Below are 19,770 nucleotides of genomic sequence, written 5' to 3' on the forward strand. Positions count from 1 at the left end.
TCTGCTTTGGACATCACCTTGAGCTTACTACCTCTCTGCCCTCTGCCCCAAGAACTCAGTACAGGGGTACAAATGGTAGCAATTTGATGCCAAAAAATGAAGAATCTCTGTCATGAAAAAATATGCTCCAAATCCTCAGAGTCACTATATAGTAGAACAGGCTGCATTTGAGTTCTTTCTTTACTACTTACCGTGTGATCTCAATTTTCATCTCAAAAGGGGGTAGTGATAGTATATACATCAGAGTTAGGAAGTGAGGATTGAACTGGGTTGGTCAATCTAAAGACCATCTCCCAGGGTCCAAAACAGGGGCCACCTTACTAAATGCTGTCACTGATAAGCATGATGTATAATAGTATTCACACACACACACACACACACACACACACACACACACATACACATATCCTAGAATAGTTCTCATTTTTAAAGGACTGGGCTTATGAAACTGACCGGAGTCTTCCTCACAGAGTCATGTCTCACGTTGAGAACAACTGGCGTGTAGAATCTAGAGGAGTCCCTCTATAGTGCCAGGTCTTTGAGCCATGAGCTGTGGCCTCTGGCAGGAGGAGCATTTCTCTCTGAGCATTTCTCAAGAACTGTGGCAGGTGTCTCCCTGGTGAAAGCTATAGAATGTGCTCCCTAGCAATGATCAAGGCACCCTGGTCTCGGCAGAAGTACGTCTGTCTGCCTGATACATCTCTTATTCCTTCCTTAATCCTCTTCTTTGAGGGTTTCTACAAAGCTCTCTGACTTTGGAAGTCTCCTCTCTCACACCTCTTAACAAGGCCAGGAATCTGTCCCTCTAGCCCCCTTTCTGGTGCCTCACCTGGGATTTGGATGATACCCAGATCCTCCCCACCCCCCTTTTTTATGAGCACCCTGGAAAAACTATAGGGAGAGATGTGAAAGGGTTGATTCTCTTTAAACCACGTCAACTGGGTATTACTATGTCAGCAATCCTGCTGTTGACTGACCTATGCAGAAAACTGAGGGGAAGGGTCCTAATGTTTCAGCCCATGTTACCCAGCCCTTAGGTACTACTGCTTGACGTCTCTCTGTACCTGAGTGCTTGAGCCTAGATGTTCTCTTGTGTAATTCATTCGTGCTGCCTCGTATGACAAAAGGGGACATTAGTAATATGGTTCCTTCAAAAAGTTGCTGGATAGCCTGCTACACCCACCATTCTCTTTTTTGTGTCCCTATAAGGCAAAAGATTCAGCCTTGAAGAAGCAAGCGTATATGACTCATGGCAGAACCCTAGATTCTGCTGTATGTACTAAGCCTTTTGAGACAAGGATTTTTAATCCTGTTCAACATGAAGGTTTTGTATTCCATCATGTTATTGGAAATTTTAATTGTGATCATGTAGTTCAGTGTGTTAAGGGAGCCCAATATAAGGAAGAGTTGAATTTGGAAATATGTGGAGTGAGTTTCTTTCATTCATTGCCTGTAAGAGTGTGTTACTTACACCTTGCTGAGATTATGGAAAAGAGCTGGGCTCACTGCATTGTAGAATACTGATAATAATGTCAGTCATTCACCATTACACTGTCTTGGTCTCATTAGCTCAAGTGAAATGAAGGGTGTTAATAAACTATGGAGACCTGTGCTAACATATAGTCCATCAGACCTGCCTAGCAGGTCACATCTGTGTGCCATTAGGCCACGTCTGTGTTCTTTTTAGGAAATGGCAAAATAATACTGGCTCTACACTTTCGTGAAAGGTGCCTGTTATGGCAGAAAAGAACCAGGAAAGGGATAAAAATCTGGTGGAGAAGAGCAGCAAATATCTTAAGCAAGTGTGATTACCTATAATAAGAGTAGAAGGAACACACAGAAAATGATAACAGCTTAAGGTCCTGTTTGTAAAACCCTTAATATATTTTTTATTTGCTTTGGGATAAAAGTCTTCCATTAGGGCACAGAGGCCAATTTGAGTCTTTAGGGGCTCAATCCTTTAGGGGAACTCCCTCTCCAGCCTGCGAAGCATTTAAGTAGAAATTAAAGTAGGTCATCCTATTACTAAGGAGAAGCCCCCAAGCAAGACAATAAAACAAATAGTACTTGTTGGAAAAGGTCAAGACTAGAATGAACAAATCTCATTGGAGGCAAAAAGAATCTATCCCCAATATTCAACCACACAAAATTTACGCTAGCCTACACAAATTCGGAGCCATTCTTCATCTTCAAAATTTTTTGGTAATCATTACACATCCATGAGTCCTGTGTACCTATGTATAAACATATCCATTGGGTGTTTTACTGCCCAGGGTAGTTTCCACATAAAAATGCATTCAGAACAGGATTGCTGGGAACATGGGCCATGAAGTACAGCACACACGTATCACCACAACCACACCATCCCCGCAGCCATCCGCACCTCTTGCACTAAATGGATGAATACAGAATGCAAATCAATAGATGAAAGGAGAAGAGGGGAAAAAGGAAATAGGAGAGAAAAAAATGAAAAGGGGGCTGAAATGAGAACCTAGACATGGGGGAGAAGCTGTTGATTCGAAACCTGTGCACTGCGGTCTCCAAGGTAATCCCAGGTGACATTGTACTTCTCACTTTTTTCAGGCTTCTATCATTCATGGGGAAGCTGATGCTTACTTAGACTCTAAGATAGGTCTGAGGAAGAGTTTTAATGAGGATTCATCCTTCTTAAATTCTGAGGGACTTCACTGAGACTCTTAATGTCTTCTGTAACAGAGTGTGTGCGTGGTCGATACAGATGGGACATCTCTTAATTGTGAAGTTGACTATCTTGGAGTCTTGGCATTCTAGACAGCTAAGAAAAATACCATTTTAACAATGAAGATAAGTTTTAGTTCATAAACCTGGCCCTTAAAGGAAACCAGGCAGAGGGCCAACTGAAAACTCAGGCTTAGAATTTAATCAATATGCTTGCCCCCTTCATACCACTGTTGTTGGCAATTTGGATGCCTTTGACATAGAAGGTTGAGAGAGACTAAGTGGGAGGTGACAGTTGTGGCTGAAGGTATTATAGGGCTATCTGGTTGAGGCCACTATAAATTCTGTAGACTAAATAGAATTTTAATAAGTCTAATAGTCATTGAGAGATGGACTGTCATCCATCAAATGCATTGAATGGTGGGATATATCCATTTTCAAATTATTTTTGTTCCAACATATCTTTAGCTATTTAAGTCAAAAGAGTGGGTAAATGGATCATTGTGGACATTAGAATTAGGCTGAGACTATTGATTCAAGGTTTCTAGTGAATGAATTATCAATACGGCCAACTGCAAATTTCATTTGGAATTACTATGAATTGGCACATCAGTGCATTTGAATAGATCATGCATAACCTAGATTATTGTTAGAGCGAATCCCTTATAGGCTGTTATATAACTTCAGTAAACCACACGGCCCCGAGTCACTGGAAACACTTGATCTAGTGATTCCTCAGGTGTGTCAGGTAATACGGCCTCTATAGCTGGAGTCGATCGTGGTGTTCCGTGGCACCCTGGGCCAAATGGCTCAAGACAAAATGCACAGTAAGTAAGTTAGACTTGCCTAGCAGGCTAACAGTATGTGCTGCCTGCCTAGGAAAAAGTGAAAAATCAAGGTCTAACATTCTTTGGCAGGTGTCTGGGATGTCATTCCTGGTCTCTGACTTCACCAAAGAGTCCAGGAAAGGGGAAGATCCTGTGTGATGAGAGCACTTGAGGACAGGGGGGAAAGAAAAAATTGGGCAAAAACTTTTGACACCTCTTTCTGCCCTGGGAAATGTACGTGGTGGCCTTATTAGCTCCATAAAATGGTCCATCCTGGTTGGTAATTGTAAGAGTGCATGTGAGCACCTTTAAAATATATTTATCTCTAAGTATCTAGGAATCTCGAAATACATAGAACAGACCTGTTCCTGAAAAATTGACCATTTAGTGACAGCTCCCATATTGATTCTACTTTGCCCTTTGCCACCCACTGTGCATTACTCTGGAAAAACTGTAAGACAAACCAGAACTATACCTTTCAAATGCTTTTTAAACAAATTTGAGCACCTATTTTAAAAGGGAAAAAAATTGCTGTGATTATTTGATTTATCGGTCAAATAACTTCAACAGAAAAGAGTTGAGTCTGTCCTTTTTGCTGCCTCATATGGTGGGTCAGAAAGGCATGGAGACAGTAAGCCCAGTAGTTTCCCCAGGTAGATGCATTCTTTGCCTTCTTCAAGTTACCTTAACATAACTGATTTTACATTTGCGGTAGTCACTTTAGACTTTATCTTTGTGTTCCCGTTAGTTATACTTCTCTATAGACAACTTCAGTCCCATGATTCCTATTAAATCTCAGAGATTTAGGTTAAAGCATCATTTGATCCTGGAAATTCAAATAGTAAAATAGCCAGTTACTCCTCAGTGATGGCTATGAATTCTTTGTCAGTCAGGATAGTCACTGAAGTAGAACAGCAAGAGGAAGGAAACTCCGATCTCATTTAATTTAATTTCCTTCTTTGCTAATGTTTTTATCCCACAAAATTGCCACCACCCAAAACCTCATCGCCTGGCCTGGTTCTTTCATTCTGTTCTTGAATTGGACACAGTGGAAGCCAGGACCCACAGCCAAGCACCACTGCCTTTAACTGCATACATTTAGACTGTCATTTAATGTCCACCTAGCAAATGTGGTCCTGGCAAATTTCATATCCTAAACTGCTCTCGTTCGAAGGATATCATCTAGACATTCTCTGAAGAAGACTTATGACATGAGTCGTTTCTCTTTGTACATATGCAAGTGTGTTAGCAAACAATAAACAACAATCTCCTTTGCCTCATGCTTGTCGAATAGGCATGTGGGGATAAAGGCAGAAGCATTTCCTTGAAGCCCTGAATAGGATGAGAGCTCTGTGGACAAGTAGTATATGCTGGTCTTTCTCACTAAGACTCAGCGGCCAACTACAATGAAAGGAGAAGGTCAGCAGAGTGGCTGACAGCCATAGCAAGCTGTAAACCCACTTGTTGATCCCAAGATCATTCAGCACCAGGTTCCCAATTCCATCAGAATAATTGATTTTCCCATATATGTGTATCTCTGCTTTGTATGGAGCTAAGGCAATGAAGCAGTGTAGCCTCTAAGCGTTTGAAATGCACAGAAAACCAGTATAAAGATTTCAATATTGTAAATGTAGGACCCAGAAGAGGTGCAGTTACTTGAAAAAGATTTCAAAAGCAATCCTCGGCATTGTCGATTTCTGGAAGTAAACTCTACTTTCTATTATCAGTCCATCATATTTATAGCTTTATGTGGGTCTTGTAAAAATTAATTATTAATTATATGAATGATAAATAGAGAATGTAGGTACAGTGATTTCCAGAAATTAACATCAAAGATTTTCATGGCCCGTGGGTTTTCCCCAACCAGAATTCCTAAACTACTATCTTTGCTCAGGCTACTGTAACAAAATACTATAGACTGGGTGGCTTAAGCAACAGACATTTATATTCTCACAGTTCTAGAGGCTTGAAGTCCAAGATCAAGGTGCCACCATGGTCAGATTCTGGTAAGGACTTTATTTGTAGCTTGCAAATGGCTACCTCCTTGCTCTGGGCTCTCATGGCCTTTCCTGGGGGCATGCCCATAGAGAAAGAGATAACTCTCTCTATCTCTTCTTATAAGGCTATCAGTCCTATTGGATTAGAATCCCACCCCTATGCCCTCATTTAATTCTAATTATCTCCTAAAAGCCCAGTCTCCAGATACAGTCACCTTGGGGGTTAGGGTATCAACATATAAATTTGGGAGGGATATAATTCAGTCCATTGCAACTATATTTGTGACAACCAAGTTCCTTTCAGTACAAATGTTTTTAATACCTTTTCCCTAGAGATACCAATAAATGTTTCCTGAAATGAAACTCATATGAATACATCAGATTAATGTCCGAGGTCTCTAAATGGTCTTTTAATCTGCTAAATTCGTTATAGGGTTCTTTAATCACTGTTACTACCCCAGACACAAACTCCTTACCTAAAGGAATACACGTACAAAGCTTTTATTATTTTCTTTTAAGGAGCCTATTTTTTAAAGTTACCCACTGCCCAGTTAAACAGTCAGGTTCGGTCATAATCAGCCGTAAGAGAAATAGCAATATGGGTCTACCTTGTTATTATCGAGGATGTACTTCCAAGCAAACATGATTGCAAAATAAATTTCTGTAAAGTCATCTTACATAAAATAGTATACTTCTACATAAAATAGTACATGATATGCCAGAGGAAGAAGGAAAAAGCCCTAAGTCTCAATGAAAAACTTTGGGCCAGTAAATGGGCTCATTGTGCTGGCCAGCCCCGTGGCCCACGGGTGTGTGTGCTCAAGGCTTGTCCTGGCCATTGCCGCTGGGAAGTGTGGTTCTCCTAGCAATTTTTTATTAACCGTGGTGTCCCTTCTCTCCTTTTAGGCATTAGCCCCTTCCTCCAACACATGAGAATTTCCTTGAGGTCTAGCAGTCTCTTGACTGTACATTCACAAATTCCAAAAAGATAAAAATGCGAGCTGATGGATATGTTCATTAACTAGATGGGAGGAATCCCATGTGTGTGTATAGCGAATCATCACAATGTATACTTTAAATATTTCACAATTTCATTTGTCAATTATACCTCAGTAATGCAGAAAAAATACAAATTTCCTCAATCCCTGCCTTTTCTAAATCAAAGACAGCATATGACAGGTATGGAGCTTAGTGATAATGGACAGGGATCCCCACCTCATACAGAGTATATCCCAAGCTGGAAACTGCCTTTGCCCTGCAGCTTTTTGTTTTATAAAGTTAATTTCCAACTCTGCTCATTTGCTTAGTCTCAGATCCCACAGATGATTTTTCTTTAAGAAAGCAGCTGGTGGAGGTGCCTGGGTGGCTCAGTCAGTGAGGCATCTGTCTTCAGCTCGGGTCATGATCCCAGGGTCCTGGCATCTGACCCCGCATCGGGCTCCCTGCTCAGCGGAGAGCCTGCTTCTCCTTCTCCTGCTTCCACTGCTTGTGCACGCCCTCTCTCTCTTTCTCTCTCTCTCTGTCAAATAAATAAAAATAAAATCTAGGAGGGAGGGAGGGAGGAAAGGAAGGAAGGAAGGAAGGAAAAAGAAGGGAAAAGAGAAAAGGAAAAGAAAAAAGAAAAGGAAGAAGCTTGTGAGTTGGGTCCTTGCTCAGCTTTGTGAAACCTCAGCTGGTACAGGCCCAGTGCATAGTGAGCACTCAACAGTTGTTTTCTGAAAGCATCACGCTTAAACAGTAGGAACATGAGAATCTCTTATGTGGAAAGAAATGCTGGAGGAAGCACAGATTTTGAGCAGCTTTGATGGGGTATGAAACAACTACAGTGCCCAGCAGGTAGTCCTAGCGTCAGGAGGAAAAAGAGGGATCCTTCTTTCTTAGATCTACTACATACTGATGGGGGACATTGAGCAGTGTACTTAATTTCTCTGGGCTTCAGCTTCCTTATCCATAAAGTAGGATTAAATAATACCTATCTAGGGGCACCAGGGTGGCGCAGTCATTAAGCATCTGACTCTTGGTTTTGGCTCAATTCATAACCTAGGGGTCATGAGCTCGATCCCTGCCTGCACTGGGCTCCACGCTCAACAGGGAGTCTGCCTGAGGATTCTCCCTCTCCCTCTGCTCCCCACCAGTAAATAAATTAATTTAAAAAAACAATTATGATCTCATCTCTGTACTGTTTTGTATAATCCCGACAACTTGCAGTACACCTGGAACCCTGTGTGTGACCAAGCTCCATGAGTAGCCAAAGCAAAGCAGTGACATTTTTTGGCTTTTCAGGACTAGTACAATGTACTCTTTATATTACTCCCACTGGCATGAGAGTCTTCCTTTAACTTGAAAGAGAACCCTGAATTAAAAGGGAAAGATGCACAATAAGGAATTAGCTCCTGGCTTTCAGTAAATTAGTATACCACATACACGGGAAGGAGACGTTTTAATGTGCCAGTGAATATCTGTGCCTTAGCATAACTAGTGAGAATCCTCTCCCTCAGGCGAAAGGAGCTGGTGAGCAGCACATGGGCACTGACAGCCTCGTGGAGTGCCAGTCTCCCAAGACAAGCAACAGATAATGTGGGGTCCGCGCACTGCCCCTGAGGGCTCAGAGACACAGACACGTGCGATTTCCCCAAATGCTGCACCCTTTCCTTATCCCGGAGCCTGTTGTCCATTTGGCTGGATGTTCAAATCAAGAAATCTACATCCCTCAAGGGCTGGATGCAAGGCTTGAACTAGCATCCCAGAGAAAAAAAGGTCAGCACTTTGATACACAGCTTCCACAAAATGGAATTTTAATGAGCAGAAGCCAAACCTGATCTCCTTGCTCAGAAAGCAGATGTCTTTGTTCTTTTCATGTTTTAACATTTCACTAGCTCAACATCTCTCCTTTTATTCTGGTAACTCTCCGCTAAGAACGAAGAGAGGCCGTCTGTGCCTCTCTGCACTGTTTTCTCACCTAAGATGTTTAGATATATGTGTTTTAGGAAACTCTTAGGAGAGGCATTTTGAGGCACCAACGTTTGTTGTTCTAGAATTCTTTTTTATTGGGAAAATGCTCAGATGGGACTGAATGAATCTAATTTGGTTGTGATGGGGAAACATGTGTCTTTGGGTACATGATAATGACATGAACCTGTGCTAGTCCTCATGTTATTGACTCGTACTGGTGGGGAGGGGGCAAAGAAGAGACATGGGAGCCAGAAAGCTCTGGAAGATTCCTAAGAGTTAAAGCCCAAACCTTTGATGTCTGTTTTCATCTACTTTGAGAAAATATACTTGACTTAGATTCCTACCTCTAAAAATAAAGCTTTTGTTTCTGCACAGTGCTTGATTGTTAAAACTCAGATTGCAAGGACAAAATTTGGGAAACTTTTTCTTCCCCATAAACAGATACATGTGGGCACTTCTGGGCATCATCCCAGGCTCCTTGAAGTTGCTGCGAGTCTACATGTGTGTGCGTGAGCAGTCTAGCATCACCTCCTGAGTGCAATCAGAGGGCAATATGGCATTTTAATGAGCTCTGTCAAAGTGTTATTGTATCCAAAGGCCAAAAAATTTAAGAAACATTTTTGTCTTTCTAACTCTTTTATCTGCTGCCAAAACAGACTAGAAAGATAGGTATTGAAGCCCTGTCCTCACTCTTCAGGCCAGGCTTCTTCTGTGCTTGGCTTACTCGCTCAGCTTCTTTCATGATAATGGAGGCATGGTTCCAGAGCAGCCTCCCCCGTTTCCAATGCTAACCCATTGCTCAGAGAGCAGAAGAAATTTTCTCATACAGCCTCTCCTTATGAACAGCAAAGATGTCTCAGCAGTTACAAAATACTCTTATTTCATGGCTTGCAAAAGCCTTGTGCTGACATCCGTGTTCTGTTCCTGCTCTAACAGGATTTTGTCATAACAATGAAAAATCCTGGGTTTGGGGAGAAAGTTGGGTGTGTCAGAAACTGTCCTCTCTCAGGGCTCGGTATTTTCTGCATAGTCTAAGCCTGAATTAGAAGAACATCACAGATGCACCGTGCATTGGACATGGAGCACATGCATGCATTTAAATCACGTGTATCTTACTTTTTTACTGATGTAATTGTGAAATATGTTCCTTTTGCATTCATAATTAGGGGGCGGAACAGATGGTGAAGGCTTAGTTTAAAATAATCTGTCATTAAAATAACCTAGCCTACTGGTAATTCTTCACTCTAACTGGAGTGAGGTCATAGGAAAAGAGTTTGGGAGTGATTTTTTTTTCCTCTTCTGCATTGGAATGTGGAAGAAAGAACCGCTAATCTCGGAGTGGTTATATACATGAGAATTACCCCATAAGGGCACCATGGTCAAGATTTCACTCTGTGAGATTTGGCTGCAGTGGAATATGCAGGAAAAAAAAAAAGGAAGCCAAGACAAAACTACTTTGACAAATATAAATCCATTTAGCACAATGCATTAAACATTAGTGTACCTTCAATCATGAAGCTATAGTTAGTTTCATACCCTGCAAGGAAATAACCTCATCATTTGACAAATACTGGTAGAGGCCCTCAGCTTTTGGGGTTAAGAAACTGTGTCTTATACTTTATATGTTACACGGATGTCAGGGGATATAAATTATAATTACAGGCATTATTATTCAGAGATGCTGTAGCCCCTGACTTGTGCATCCAAGCCTCCCTCCTGTATGTGTACCTCATAGACTTACCAGGATGTGACAAAGGAAATCTCCTATCAGCCCTGTCAGGATGGCTAAGAACTGGTTTTAGTAATAAGAAAACTGTCTTGATAAATCAGATACTAGCATGCCTTTAAAATGTCTGTTTTACTGTTTCTTCTAAGATTTTGTTCTCCATCTGCTTTGAGGAAAGCAGATAGATTTCAGCGTGGCTTTATAATAAATCTTCTCAAGGAAGGACTAGCATTAACATTTGTGTAGGTTCTTTTTCATCTTAATCCAACCTTAGTTAATAATCAGAAAATTCTACATAGTGAGTAAGGAGATGTAATTAACCCTTTGACCCCAGAATCTTAATTGGCGCCTGTTGAAAACAGTGGGCAGTTAAAAAAAAAAAATTAAAAAGTAGCCCGCAGTGATTGAAAAAGCTTGGAATGTAGTAGCTTTCTTGAATCTGAATTTTTAAAAGTTCCACAGAACTTTCAGATTAATCACCTTTGGTTCCCAAGACTAACGGATTGGATGTTTCCTTCCTCCCGCCACCTTTTAAGACTAAGACACACACATAAAACCAATATCGATGCTGCTCTTAAAACTTCCCTAAGCAGCAGAACAGAGCAAACTGTGGACAGGGATGACCCTCAATCAGAAGGCAATGGCCGTGTGAAGGGCAGCCTTGCCAGTCTGCTGCTGACACAAGTTCATACCCCATTGCCTTATTTGAAAGGTGATCAGATCTGAGTTTGGGACAGTCATCTCACACTGTCGATATGATGACGTGATAAATATAAAGGTAAAAAATATGGCTAACCAGGTTTTCTTTGTTTTGTTTCGTTTAGTTTTTTGTTGTTGTTTTTGTTTTGTTTTGTTTTTTACCTCTGTGATGACAAACAACTAATCTGACGAGTTGTGTTCTTCCCACACCAAATTGGCTGTTATTTTTAATTGAATTGACTGGATGCTTTGTGTCATGTAGACATAGACTCATTTTAATCTCACCAGGAAATTGGAACATGTGTCGAAGCCTCTGCTTTGCCAGACAAAACTGGCCAGTTCTTAGATCAGTGTTGCTTAATACCGTCAGATGTTTTGCCTCCAGAAATTTTTTTTCCTTGCTATCATGCCCAAACATCCTCTACTGTTTTAGTAAATACAAGAGATATGAACCTAACGTTACGAAATCACGATCCCTTTCAGTGAGAATGGAAAGGCTGTGTATGGCTGGCAAATGCCCTGCACTAGGTGTTTTGGAGAACTACAGAAGAATCTAGTCGGACTGTGGTCTTGCAGATGTTGGGAGATAGCCCAGGCTGTGTCAGACATCTGGGGCATCAGAGTGTGCAAATCCTCTGAGGGCTTCATGACCAGGACTCTTGCAGAAGATCATCTCCATCCCTCTCAGTCATTCTAGCATATGTGATCTAGGGGAAGGAGCATGGGGCTTGGAGGTAGAACCGGAAGTTGCTAAGTCTTGTTTGAGCGGTTGTTAGGTGTTGGCCAGATAAAGATGAATAAGACATCAACCACTGTTGAGAAATTCAGTCTCCTTGGGAGTTGAATAAGCCAGTCAGGTCCATACAATGTCATAAATGCTTTAACAGTATCATTGGGGGGCAGCAGATTTAATCCTAGCTTTGCCACCAGCTGACCGAATGATCTGGTCCAAGCACTGAACCTCTCTCTGCCTCAGTTTCCTCACCTGTAAAATGAGGGTTTGGAGGACAAGAGGTTATCTCTCTGCCAGCTCCATCAGTCCTTTCTTCTCTGAGTCAGCCTTTCAGTTGTCATGTGTCCCCATAAAAGGTTCTCCTATCTCCTCTCTCTCTGTCTCTCTAATCTGACAGCAGCACTGTAAGGTTTGAGAAGATGGCTCACACATCTCTCTCTGACTGTGTTCCAGGGCATGGCCATTGGGTTGAGTAGAAGACCTGTCCATGGGGAAGACTTAAAGGAGTGGGGGGAGGGTCTTAATCTTCATGAGTCATCCTCAGGAGATCTCTTGTGTGAGGTAAAGACATGTTGAAACAAGATCCTTCCCAAAATCCACAAAAGAAACATCTGTCCCTCTGGCACTGGTTCAAAGTGAGATTCCACTGGGCCACACTCCAAGCTTGAAAGGTTACATCTCACCAGGCTCCAGAGGGGGTGGTAGTTTGGTCAAAGGGAAGGAGTCCACTAAGCAGTATTTTGTTCCCTGTCCCATAGCTGATTCCAGGAGAGATATTACATAGCAAGGTGACAAGTTAACCTCTTGTGGGAGTGACTTGTGAACTCTCTTGTCATCCCACTTCCTATCTGTCTCCTAACAGTGGGATTCTGTCATCTAAACAAATCATTCAAAATCAAGTGACGATTTTTAAGTCATAGGCCGCATCTTAGTACAGTTTAACTTCAGAAATTCTGTGACCATGTGACCATTTCTTTCCATTAATTTACACATATCAATCAGAGAACCTTTGTTTTTAGTGGAGGCAGTACTGTCATTAATTCTCACTGTCCCAGTTCAAATCCTAACTCCATCACTAACTGGAGACAGGCATGTCGCCTGCCTTCACTAAGCCTCAATTTCCTTGTTTATAAAATGTAGATAATAATACAATTACCTCAAATTATACTGTGAAAATTAGAAGAGATAACACATGCAGACTGCTTAGCACGTATTGCTTAATAAATGGACGATGTCCTGACCAAAAGCTTGTCTATCATGTAATTTGTAATGTCGTCATGTAAAGTGACTTTTGAAATGTTTTTGGAACACACCTAATCAGAGGAGGAAGTTGGGTGCTACCCACAGTCTCTGACCAGTGGAGCTCTGAAAATGGGTCAGGAAGCATGGAGTCCAAATGTCGTGTGTGTGTGTGTGTGTGTGTGTGTAATGGAATCCAAATATATATATATTCCCATGTACATACATAAATATAATACATAAATATATCTATTTCATATATACTTTTAGAGCTCTAAAAAAAAAGTTCAGTATTTTATTTCAGTATTTTAGGCAACTGAGATTATTGCTGAGATTTGAGACAGTCCATGTTTCTACCTGAATTTTACATGCTACTTCCACCTTTCCATACTTAAGAATTATGTCATTAATTGAGTGTTGCCACATGCCTTGTTCCCAATGTGGGTTTCCTGTTTTTCCAACCTCACAGCCTTTGTAAAAACCACTACTCTTTGAAACATCTTTTCCCATGCAAGCAGTACTTGGGCCACCTACCTGGTTAAAGATAAATACATAAAGCAAAACAAAAGACATAAGGATGGAGGGTATAAAATGCACTTGAATTGCAAGAACTTGAAACAAAGGTACTCTCCATTTGAGTGGTACATTGCAGTTGGAGTCCATGATGATTGACACCACTCATCAAACTGACAACGCAACCCTCCATTTGGAAAGTGGACAAAGGTTTCAGGAGTTACGGATGATGCATAGCTTCCTTCTCTCCCCCCCCCCCCTTCTTTTGTTTCCATTTCAGGAGCTGTAATAGAATCTAGATCTATCACAATAAAACTTGAGCATAGAGTTTTACAAAAAAGGATTACAGTTTGTAAGGTTTCGGCCTATAATCATTCACCCATAATGTATTGACTTTTCCTATTTATTCTACCACAATAGGCACTGGAAGTGAGAAGGGTATAATCCTTTATTAATTAGCAAATTATTGATGTCCACAGTAGCTCAAGTGGTGATTTTACTTGCTCTTCATAAAGGGACCCTTTTTTTTCCCTCTCGTTTCATTGCAATTTCCATTCCTGTTCAGCTATTTAATGGAGAATCTGGCTGATTTAATCTTTTAACCTACTGAATCCAAAAAAATAAAGTCAACAGCTCATAAAATCATCATGACCTGATTTTGTACATGAATATGATGTATATTGGTCAAAATGACGGAGACATAGGAAGTCCCTGAAATAAAGGAAAGCTCGTAGTCTTCATTCAGACCTTTTGTTTGTTCACTTACAGGGCAATGGTAAAATATCTTAGGACTTTTGTTGGCCATGAAGAAAAACAGAGTCTTGAATTCAGTATGTGTTGCTTTGTATCACATGCCCTATTAATTAAATCTCCATCATATGTTTATTAACTTAATTATATATTTATTTTTTTCTGCAGTCCCTGGATGGCTTTGTATTTGCACTAAATCAAGAAGGAAAATTTTTGTACATTTCTGAAACCGTCTCCATCTACCTAGGCCTCTCACAAGTAAGTAAAACAACAATTTAGATTCTTGACAGTGATTGTGAAGGCTCCTTCTGCCTTGTGCTTTTCCTTCTTCAGCGGGTATTTGGTTCGGCATGAATTATCAAATTTATTCTTTAATGGGTCTACCTGTCTTCTAACAAAGTCAGTGAGAAAATTCTGTCCATTCGGAACGTTCAGAATAAACTTGTGCTCTAAAACTTTAGTCCCCCTCTCCCCCCCAAGGATCATTATTAATTTATTGAGAACAAATGAAGTTTCTTCCCTCAGTTGTTTTGAACTTTGAAACCTCTGTGCCCAGTAGGAGAGGGACACACTAATAGTGCTTCCCTTGTGTCCTATTACTGGATGTTTATGGAGTACCCTGCATTATCCTGGGAGCTGACACAATGACAGGGAGTCATTTGGAGTCAAGAAATGCTGAAAGAGACCATTAAAATGTGTTGCAGGGAGGGTTCCAGCAAGGATATATTTTGCTGCCTTTGCAAATGCTTCCTAATGCTGAAAGACAATTTCATAAAATAAGAGCGCCTTTCATTACGTGCGGTTTAATTATTCACACGTGTCTGTCAGAGGCTGGAAGGAAAGAAGATGGAGGCAACTGGGACAAGGGACAAAATCCTAGATGTTAGGTCTTGAGATTACCCTGGAATACACAAATTTTACTTCCGTCAGAGTCTGGGACACAGGCTGCATCTACAGAATGCCAAAATCCCCTGAAGAAAAGTTTGCAATTCCACTAATTATCTAGATGTGGGGTTTTTTTTCCCGTAAAAATGCTGAACATCTGGATATCTGTGCCCATACAGGTGATTGGTGGAGTTTGACCCTTTTCATCTGGTGGTTTGGCATGAGGAAAACACAGCCCTGGTGGGAGGGATTTTGTATGTATGTGATGATCTGCCAAGTTGGATAATCTACTTCTCATTCAGTTGCCCCTTGGAGCTAAAGATGGAGATAAGATTTGTCTCTCTCCTCTTAAGCAAGACCCACCCCAGACTCATTGCTTCCGAAAGTTGGCACCACTCTAAGGAGGCATCCGGCACGGCTGGAACATTTTGGCTGTTAGCGAGTTTGCTGGGTAATAGCTAAATCAAGAAAGACACTGGGAAATAATAAAGAAAAATATTTGGCATTTGAGGAGGGTTGGAGTAGGAGGGGAAACACTGCCAAATTTGATTATTTACTGTCGAGAATCCAAGCAAGGGTCCATTAATTCTTCCTTGAAGAACACACAAGCTATTGGTTATAGTTTATAGAGTAATTCTATTTTATGTGGGTTTTAGCAAACCAAATGATAGAAACTGGGCTATTGTTAACTCACTATTAGCATTCTTGCCTCTTGTTGAAATCTCTGGTTTTGTAATAGCCTTTTGTAGATTTTAATCCTTGTCTTAATCTATTTGGGACACGAGTTTTGAGAATCTCCAGTTTGGCTCTCATGGGCACGCCACCATGTTCGTTCATACTGTTCAGAACTGGAAACACCGCTGTTTGTTGTTCGGCAATGCCCATATTCATCTGTTTTATGCAGAGTATCCAACAAAGTTTAATAAGCCAGTGAAGAAGAAGGATGAATAATTAGTTTAAGCAGGTAAATGCTAATTAGGGAACTCCTGAAAAGCATCCATTATATACTAGCTCAAAACACATTTTACAGCCCTGGTTAGTGGTGTAATCCAAATTCTGTCAAGGCAACTGCATTTTCTGTAATTGAGATGTGTATGTTTGCTTTGCATAACAGATGGCTCTGTATGCTTAGACTGATAGCTAGGAAAATAATAATTGCATTATTCTGGCCAAAAGAATATTAGCTCTTGGGTTTTGGCCATTTCAGTCAGTCCTCCTGCCAGCACAGCATATGCACATATATGGATTGGATTTTCAAGGAAATTGATGCATCTGGAATAGTGTGGCCATCTGAAATATCATCTGTTCAAGAAAAATTTGGCTTTAACCCTGTGCTGGTTTCTCCTTAAAAGTGTATTTCACTGCTTTTCTACTGTAACATTAAGTCCATCTTTTCCTAAAATCTGAGACCATAATTGAGGTTTCTGCAGAATAAAGCAGCTGTGTAGACATGGGACAGTAACTGGCGCCTTCTGTGCAGTCATTCCCTGCTCTTTTATGTGATGGCTTTTAAAGTGTGTATCAATAGTCAGCATCTTGACTTGCCCGGGAGCAGACACTGGCCCCAGTGTATTTATACCCTCCATGGTAGATGTGTTCGGTGTCGTCAGCAATGTGGAACGTGCAGGTAGAAACTACGAGGTACAGAGGTCTTCATTTGGAAGTGATGAAGGGTAGGTCACTAAGAAATGATGTTTGCATACGCTGATGTAGGTGTTTAGCATTCAAAACTAAAGTTTAAGAGTACTTCCGGGTTAACATGAAAATAATCCAGTAAGAGTGCGGTATGTTTTTAAATGCCTAAAGAATGAGAAGAAAAAAAATCGATGCCAAAACTCTGGGAAAGGATTTCCAACCCAGTAAATGTTACGTTCTAAGTCCTAATAGGATACTCCACACTTAACTCTTTTCAAGTTTCTTCAGTGTCCTCTTGCAGTTGTCGGGGCTTGGGGTCCCCATGGGTGACATGCTATGTAAAATGTGCTCGAAGTTATTCAATTAAGTACATACTTAATCTTTTACACACACACACACACACACACACACATCCTTAATTGAATGCAAACCAAACACTCTGTTTGTGTCCTACAACTTTGGCTCAGAAGTTATTCCATCAAATTCTAGACAGAGATAAGGAGTCTATGAAATTATGGTCCCTCGGTTCCTTTTTTAAATAATTTCATTAAATAAAGACAAAGCATAACTGTATCATCAAAGATTTACCCAGTGAAATTGTTGAGGAATATTGCGAGCCTGTCAGTTCGTTAGAACGTAGTTATATCTGCATTTGTAACTCTCAAAATATTCCTTCCTCAGTTTTACTTCCCTTCAACATGTAAATAAATATGGTGGCTTTAAAGTGGCTTATGTTCAGGAAAGAATTAGGATGATATTTTGACTCGTGAGAAAACTAAGTAGAGAAACTTCTACTGAGCTCTGTTGTATGGCGTGAATATAGGGACAGCCAGAGTGGATTTCTCCTCTGCTCTCTGTTGAGTTTAACAGCTGCTGGTGTCCAGTGCGTATGTGTGGCGGTTATTCTCTCTGAAGTATTTTCAAATTGTCAAGATGATGGGAATGAGGGGATCTGTGATGATGTTCGAACCTCCTTGGGCAGCCCTTTTGACTTTGCCAGAGATATATATTTAACTCAACATCCAAGATGTGGTTTCAGGTTATAGAAATACACAGTGTTGACTTGCTTCCCTAGGTAAAGATGATTCCCAGTTACTCACTGTGAAACCTTATCTTAAAGAAAGAGCCCCAAATATCGAGGCTGAGTTTGGTTTGTGTGGGGATTAAATGCCTTCTAATACGTGATGACAGCATTCAGAGCTGCTAAAAACTAACTCTACTCTGTAGCCATCATGGAATAAGCATAAGTGAAAATGAATAAAGAAAACAGTGTATTCCCTAGTACTAAAAATACAGTAATGATACATAGACAGATTTTAAGAAATCTCTTCCAGGGTGTAAGTGGCATAATCACCAAAGGATCCAAAAGACACTTTATATGATAAATAGAAAAATTTCTAGTTTGATACAGGACATAGAGAAATAGTCATTCATTGGCTTATACCCTCCTGTTTCCACAAAAGAATTAGTTTACATAAAAGAATATAATAAAAAATAATGGCAAAATATAGCTAGGGTATAAGGAAAAAGGCAAAAGTAAATCATTTGTTACCACATAGTAGGAGAATACAATAGGCTCTAAGAATGGATATAAATAGTCTGATAAAGCTTCACATTTAGCTGTGAGCTCCCTGGTAACCAAAGCAAAAAGGGAAATACAGCCATTCATCAAAAAATAAGGAAGCATTGCTTCTTAAGGAAAGCAAAGTTTTTCTGGGACTGAAGTATAAAAATCTCAAATACAGTCTCTGTAGGGGCTAATATGTGGATTATGACATAATTGATTTGCTTCCATTGAAGTTCACATTCAGAGCAAGGCTGTGTTGACCATATAACAAATATGAACGACCATATTGCAAATCTCATAAGCAGACAGGTGACTCTCCCCCCTCCCTCCAGACGTTGGTGTGCCAAAGATCATTCTGAGAGTGATTTTCTGACATCCAGGCCTTATAATAGCATTGACTAGTTTGATGGTTTATGTGCTTTTATAAATCAGCTTTCCCTCATCCATACACAAATCCTGCATTTTCTCTTAAATACTGACGAGAAGTTTAACAATATGGTTGTTGGAGTCAGAGGACATGGGTCTCAGTTAACCAGAGGATAAAAAAGGACTCGTATTTTTTTTAAAACATTTTTCCTTGAAAGTGGGGTGAGAGACAATGATTCCAATGCACACCTGTGCCAGCAAAATGTTTTCAATTTAACATAGAGTCTTATTTAAAATAAAACGGGATCTAGGGGCACCTGGGTGGCTCAGTCGTTAAGCATCTGCCTTCGGCTCGGGTCGTGGTCCCAGGGTCCTGGGATCGAGCCCCACGTTGGGCTCCCTGCTCAGCGGGGAGCCTGCTTCTCCCTCTCCCACTCCCCCTGTTTGTGTTCTTTCTCACGCTGTCTCTCTCTGTCAAATAAATAAATAAAATCTTTAAAAAAAAAAAAAAAATGGGATCTAGAGCAAACTGGGAAATTAACAGATTTTTACACTGTGATATCATTAGAAAACACCCTGCAGCCAGCTAACCACTCTCAGGAGATCCTTCCCTAATCTCCCCCCACCTGCCCCCAGTACTAGCTTGCCTGAGTCACTTCTCACCCAGTCCCCATCCTGGTGGAAGATACGTCCTTGTTGTCATAAGCCAGCCAGAAGGTAGCGGCAGACAAGCTTACAAATTGGCTTGTCTCAAGGCAGCTTGCTGAAAGGGGCAGGGTGGTCGCAGATAGAAGGGCTAATAAGAGGTGAAGGTGAAAAGGGGTAAATGATTGTTTTAAATTTAGTCTTTTTTTTTTTTAAGCCATGCAGATATATTTACCACCAACTCCTTTCCCCATCCTGTTGTTGTTCATCTCCATATTTTAGATTTCTCTGCATTTGTTATATAGAATGGCAAATAAAATTACAGCTACAGCACACAAGTACAAGGTCAAATAAATGACAGAGCTCAGTCTATTTGTGAAGCTATTCTGAAAGGGAACCATGGTGCCAAATGTGGTTTATTTGAATAATAAAGAAGAATTAGATTCCCCTGATAACTTGGCCGAGGGCCAATAAATCACTGGAGGTTAAAGATGCTTTGCAACTGCCATGTCTTTCTTTTGCTTCTCCAAAGTGCACCC

The 19,770-nt window shown here is 40.7% G+C and overlaps 1 protein-coding gene across 6 annotated transcripts in view; it reads left to right on the forward strand.

Annotated features, from left to right (window-relative positions):
* The window catches only part of NPAS3 (neuronal PAS domain protein 3), an 839,760-nt gene that overhangs the window by 588,140 nt on the left and 231,850 nt on the right, over positions 1 to 19,770 (forward strand). For all 6 annotated transcript variants that reach the window (XM_078053550.1, XM_078053551.1, XM_078053553.1 and 3 more), the window contains one exon: positions 14,302 to 14,391. In XM_078053550.1, the coding sequence (XP_077909676.1) occupies positions 14,302 to 14,391 (90 nt within the window). The remainder of the gene's footprint in view (positions 1 to 14,301; positions 14,392 to 19,770) is intronic.

Source organism: Halichoerus grypus, chromosome 8 (assembly GCF_964656455.1).
Source record: "Halichoerus grypus chromosome 8, mHalGry1.hap1.1, whole genome shotgun sequence".
Classification (NCBI taxonomy): domain Eukaryota; kingdom Metazoa; phylum Chordata; class Mammalia; order Carnivora; family Phocidae; genus Halichoerus; species Halichoerus grypus.